The sequence below is a fragment of the Engraulis encrasicolus genome, chromosome 7, assembly GCF_034702125.1.
Source record: "Engraulis encrasicolus isolate BLACKSEA-1 chromosome 7, IST_EnEncr_1.0, whole genome shotgun sequence".
NCBI classification, from domain to species: Eukaryota; Metazoa; Chordata; class Actinopteri; order Clupeiformes; family Engraulidae; genus Engraulis; species Engraulis encrasicolus.
This window is the reverse complement of record NC_085863.1, coordinates 49,028,808-49,035,049: the sequence shown is the minus strand read 5'-3', so window position 1 is coordinate 49,035,049 and position 6,242 is coordinate 49,028,808. Positions and strand designations below refer to the sequence as shown.

The window sequence follows — 6,242 nt, the reverse complement described above, 5'->3', positions numbered from 1 at the left end:
TGAACACTTCAAACGAGAATATTCTGAGTAACAAAAAAAATAGTCCAACATCACCATTTTAAACCAGAAAGAAGACCTCTTCATTTATTTTAGTCATTAGGCCTTCAGTTCCTTCCCCTGTGTCCTGGGTACAAGTGGCTGTACGAAGTCCATCACTTACTTTCTCAAATGTAGAGTAGAGCCTATGACTCACAGATTTAGTCATTTCCTTTCATCCACCCACGGACAGTAGTCACCCCAGAAGCTACTTTCTTACTTCACTAGACTAGTGTGTGTGTGTGTGTGTGTGTGTGTGTGTGTGTGTGTGTGTGTGTGTGTGTGTGTGTGTGTGTGTGTGTGTGTGTGTGTGTGTGTGTGTGTGTGTGTGTGTGTGTGTGTGTGTGTGTGTGTGTGTGTGTGTGTGTGTGTGTGTGTGTGTGTGTTTCATGCTCCACACACTATTCAGAAAAGGGGGCATACTTATCAGGTCTACGATATCTCATCATTTCTTATTTCTTCCATATTCTACAAAGTCAACATGTATTTGGCCCTACTCTATGCCCTTATTTCCATTATGGAAAAACAGAAATACAGAATACCAACAGAAAAACATTGAGCAATAGGGGCAAACGTCAGCTGTCATTTGACTGCTGTTGTTATTGTTCTACCTTCCCTGGAACACTTACGGGAAGGTCTCACATACCTTGGTTATAGTTAATGTCACAGTAAATATTCCTTTCAGTGGATATTTTGTTAACTGTGTTCTCAGTCTGACACGGCCTAATTGACATGTGTGGGACAGAAATGTCATGAGTGCAGCTCGTCATTGCTTTTATATTTACTCAGGCCATCGAACTGCTGTGGCATACAGTATGGGGTACGTCTACCGCATAGAATGTGCTATGCAAATAAACTTGCATTATTAAGTATGTCTGACTTTGTTTTGCTGCAGCATGCATGGTGAAACATGATGGTAAGATGCATTGGCTTCTACCTGTCACTTGTGTCACCTGTCACCTGTTTACTTAGTATCTCCCACACCCACACACACAGGTGTCCCGATGTGTCCCTGACAATGTGTGGTTCCTTTTCCTTGTTCCTGAAGGATAGGCCTGCCAAAGCCTGAAACCTGCTTGGCATTACAGTCACCTGACACCCGGAGGCTAAAGCTGTCAAGCCCCCTGGAAAAGTAGGAGAACCAGTCTGGAAACAACCCCACTAAATAACAAACCAAACTGAATGAGACCAGCGGAAGTATCGCGAGAACTATTTCGCTTAATTAAACCTAATAGAAGCTACACCTTCTTTATTTCCAGGATTTTACATTAATTCTGCTCTCTTTCTCTCTGTCGGTCTCTCTCTGTCGGTCTCTGTCTGTCTGTCTGTGTCTGTCTGTCTGTGTCTGTCTGTCTGTCTGTCTGTCACTGTCTCTCTGTCTCTGTCTCTGTCTCTCTCTCTCTCTCTCTCTCTCTCTCTCTCTCTCTCTCTCTCTCTCTCTCTCTCTCACACACACACACACACACACACACACACACACACGCACGCACACACAAACACACACACACGCACATACACAGATTTAATAAACAAAGCCAATGATAATACAACTATGGGATAATCAAAAGACTAAATAATGACATTACACACACACACACACACACACACACACACACACACACACACACACACACACACACACACACACACACACACACACACACACACACACACACACACACACACTCCGACACACACGGAAGCCAGTTTGGGTGTTGAGGTTGGATAAAGGGGTCAATTGTCCCAGGCCCAGGTGGAGGTGCATTAAGTGGAGAAGTGGAGGGGCCCATGGCCCCATTCAGATGATTTTGTCCTGGGACCGGTCACACACACACACACACACACACACACACACACACACACACACACACACACACACACACGCAATAATATCAATAAATAGCCTAGGTTACTGTTGACGCTTATCCTTACCCAACAAGCAATGTACGTAACTGACCGTAAGTAGTGCCTGAATTGACTAGCTTTTGTTCATTCCTCAGGACCATTAGGTAAGATGGTAGGTGTGCCGCTTTCCACCCTCAACAAATTTGTTTTTAGTGTAAACGGCCACGCCCTTGACAACTCAGCGGATCACTTAAGCTCAGTTTTGGCCTGGGGGTTGAAATTACACAACGTGAACTTTGCTGTGCCCGCAAGCTCTTTGAAATTTCAAAATGCACAAATGTCAGTAGGATAGGCTACAACTTCTACCACCGTTCTGCCACTAGACCGAGAGCAAGGGCCCGGGAGTAACATCTCGAGCTCAACCTATGAGGACGCGCCTTGGGCGGGGCAGACGGATGTACCTGCACAGGTCACTTGTTTGTTCGCTCGTGCCCAGTGATTTCCAAGAGGTTGGCGAAGTCTACAAGCCAGCAAACTGTTTTGTTACCATGGATTACGTCGGACAACTAAATGTATTGTATAAATTACAGGAATAGCAGAAGTAACTACTTTATAGGCCTACTACAAACTATAAGGACTTCATTCGTACAGTCATGACATAGAGTGTGCCGTGGAAACGACCCCTCTACCCATAGGCTACAACGGGTGAAACGATGCAAGATTTACATTTATCTGATGATCTGTGCCAAAATGGTGAGTGTAACATGTTGTTAACATGTCTTGTTAAAGGGAGTTAACGTTTGATTTAGGAAAGTTACTCAGTGGGTAAAATCAATGAGACGCGTCATCCATAAATTTTGTTTTGACGACTTCTGATTGTCTAAATGTGTCGAAATAATGACCACGAACTATTTATTATGTTATTTTGCCTGGGTATGTTGTATTCCATTTTCACTGCATCGTGTCTTGTGTAATTGTTCATTCAGGTTTGTTCAAAGGGCTTCTTGTACCAGGTCAAGCACCTGATGTCCCAACTGAGTCCACAATTTGGTTACGCTTTCTGAGTACTCTGGTGGAGAGCAGTATGCACAAACAATTATGTTTACATAGCAAACATTTCCCCTGGACTGTTGCCAAAAACAGGTTATAGAATGGTGACAAATGAGTGGAATACGCATTTTCAGTGCTGCAATACGTTTTTTTCTAGTGATATTTGTTTTATTACTATAGGGTTCCTCGTGTACAATCGTACTTGGGTAATATTATGTAGTATTAGATATAATAAGGGGAGTTTAATTCCAATTCCATGTGTGAAAGACTTGGTTGGTTGACAGTGGTTAGCACATCAAACTGCACTATGTCGCTTTGGTATTAGAGTAATAAAGAGAACGCTCAAAATGTAAAACGGGCTACAAGTTTTAAAATATGGTTTCATAGTCGATAGTCCTAGCTTCATGGATGTCACACCCGTAAACACTCACACACTCCATAAAAGTGATAGAGTGTAGAGTGCCAAAATGGGCCAATCATTTTCCAATGTTGACATGTGGGAATAGTTGAAGTGTTTTACACACACACACACACACACACACACACACACACACACACACACACACACACACACACACACACACACACACACACACACACACACACACACACACACACACTATGTCATGTAGCAACCCTCCTGTGGTAGCAATCCATCTGCATGCTCTGCTTTCCATAATGCGTATCAGGTGATACTACATAGTCATCACATAGTCAGATTTTGTTTTCACCACAGCCCAACTTCTGCCTGTCCATTCAGGAGTGTTGGAGACATTCTGTTTTCGTTCCCCCCTTTTGTCTTCTTTGTTCCACCCATATGACAGCTTAAATTGTTAGGCTTGCCTTTCCAGCTCTTCCATAGTGAAAAAAAATGGGGTGTCAACATTTCAGAGGGAACTTTTTACAAACTTAATTACAAACCTGAGGGGAGTCAAATTACTCTTACAGTGAATTTGAAAATCAGTGTAAAATTTTGCAGGTGATCAGTGTCATTTCTCTACAGCTCTTGATATTTATACAAGCTTGAGCGGAAAATATTTCACTGACCATTACATTACATTACATAACATTACATTTGGCAGACGCTTTTTAACCAAAGTGACTTACACTCAAGGACATAATCGCCAACATCACTAGCAGATACAAAGTGCACAGGAAAAATATAGAATGCAGATGCAAAGGGGGGTTAGTGTGTTTTTCACCCTTCTTTACCTTTTTTATTAAGGTAAAGTAGAGTACGCACACATACGTACACATCATGTCAAGAGTCTGACCTGGGGCTATATTGCAGCACAATCATTAGTGTAGTACAGTGTTTCCCAACCAGGGGTACGTGTAGGGGTACACGAGCACACGTCAGGGGGTACGCGGAAAAATGTGATAATGACAATTGAATAGAGTATAGTCATACTGGGATAAAGGTATATATAGAGAGAGCATGGGATAGGGGGTACTCATGGTACAACAAAAAGGCTTAGGGGGTACGTGAGTCAAAAAAGGTTGGGAAACACTGGTGTAGTAGATAGTCACGAAAGAAGAGAGTCTTAACTTGCTTCTTGAAGGCTGGCTAGTCTTCGTTGCTCCACTGAGGAGCAACAACGGAGAACAATCTTGACTGGGAACACTTAGAGCGAGCAGGCGGCAGAGACAGACGGTTTGTGCTGGAGGATCGTAATTCTCTTCCAGGAACATAAATTCTTAGTATGTCCTTCAGATAAGCTGGAGCCGTTCCTGCTGTGGTTTTGTAGGCAAGGGTCAATGCCTTGTGCTTGATCCGGTCAGCAATCGGTAGCCAGTGCAACTCAATGAACAGGTATCATGGAAGTAACATGGGTCCTCTGGGTTGAGTGAACACCAAATGTGCTGCCGCATTCTGGACCATCTGCAGTGATTTTAGTGCACAAGCAGGTAGACCTGACAGGAGGGAGTTGCAGTAGTCAACACGGGACATGACCAAGGCCTTTACCAGTCGTTGTATAGCATATTGGCTCAGAAAGGATCTTATTTTCCGCATGTTTGGCATGTCATGACCAAAGAGTAAAATTAGCAGTATTCACTTAATTTGAACTCTTCAGGAGTTATTTTAGTAACACTTCATAATAATGGATGCATAAAAAACATTATAAAAGGTGATAAATAATAACTCATAATGAACAAATCATTAACAAATCTTTGTAAATGAGAGGGAAATGTTTTGTTAATATCTTATAGGTAAGTTACCATAAGTTATAAGGTGTTACCGTTATTTTAACACCGGCATTCCTACTGTTCATACAGCAACCATATCAGGCTGGCCTACTATAGCCTGGTTCTCACCAACGGTGCGTGTGTGTAGCTCCGGAGCCCCCTGGTGGAGCGGAGCTACACACACTACCGTCCGGTAGCGCTGCCATTAACATGTTCTTCTCGAGTAGAAAACAAACCGAGCAGTTATTGCTTAAATACCAAGGGCAACTTGCTAGGGGTGGTATGGTTCACAAAATTCATGGTTCGGTTCATATCACGGTGTCAAGGTCACGGTTCTTTTTTTTAGTTCATGATAAATGGTGCACTGGGAATATTAAACAATATTTATATAACTGCAGTTTGAAGTGATGATGCGCAAGTTGAATTTGACCTTTTGCATGTGTCTGAGAACAGCCTCTTGTGCTAACCTGCGCTTGCACTTAAACTGTCGTCAACTGATGTGCGCTGTCTGAGCCTTCCAAATGCCCTCTTTCAAGTGGCTAATAGAATCAGACTTATCACTAAATATCCTACATATGGGTGTGATTTTAATTGTGTCATCCTCTGATTGGTATTATACTGTATACTGTTTTAATCAGAGAGACTGGATAAGATACTCCTTGAATCTCTGCTTAACATATTTTTCTGGGCAGTACATGAATTGCGGTTTGCCACGGATTGTACGGTTCGGTTCAGTTTGTGTGTGAATTGTACGGTTTCGGTGTTCGGTGCGGTTTGTGCCATCCCTACAACTCGCATTGATGAGTCATAGGACAGATTCTAGACTATATTGACTCTTTAGAGATGAACAGAAAACGTTTTTGGAGGAGTTTGTTGGTGGTGAGTTGCAATAAATGCACCATTTATTTTCTGACTCGAGAAGAGCATGTTAACGACAGTGCTAGTGTGTGTACACACACACGTACCATCGGTGAGAACCAGGCTAGGTCTACTATGCACTACCTTCCACTTGTATAATACATCTAGAGACCTCTTTGAATGTGTCTATCGCTCTTATTTGTTTGTTCCTTGCTAGGGGTGGAAATAATAATCGATAGCCTACGTATCGATGCATCGATCCTACT

General features: G+C 42.6%; 1 protein-coding gene across 2 annotated transcripts in view; it reads left to right on the top strand.

Moving 5' to 3' along the window:
* The first annotated feature begins 2,239 nt into the window (after window positions 1–2,239).
* Window positions 2,240–6,242, top strand: part of nipal4 (NIPA like domain containing 4) — an 11,655-nt gene continuing 7,652 nt past the window's right edge. For both annotated transcript variants that reach the window (XM_063203804.1, XM_063203805.1), the window contains exon 1: window positions 2,240–2,634. In XM_063203804.1, the coding sequence (XP_063059874.1) occupies window positions 2,595–2,634 (40 nt within the window). In that variant the 5' untranslated portion in view covers window positions 2,240–2,594. The remainder of the gene's footprint in view (window positions 2,635–6,242) is intronic.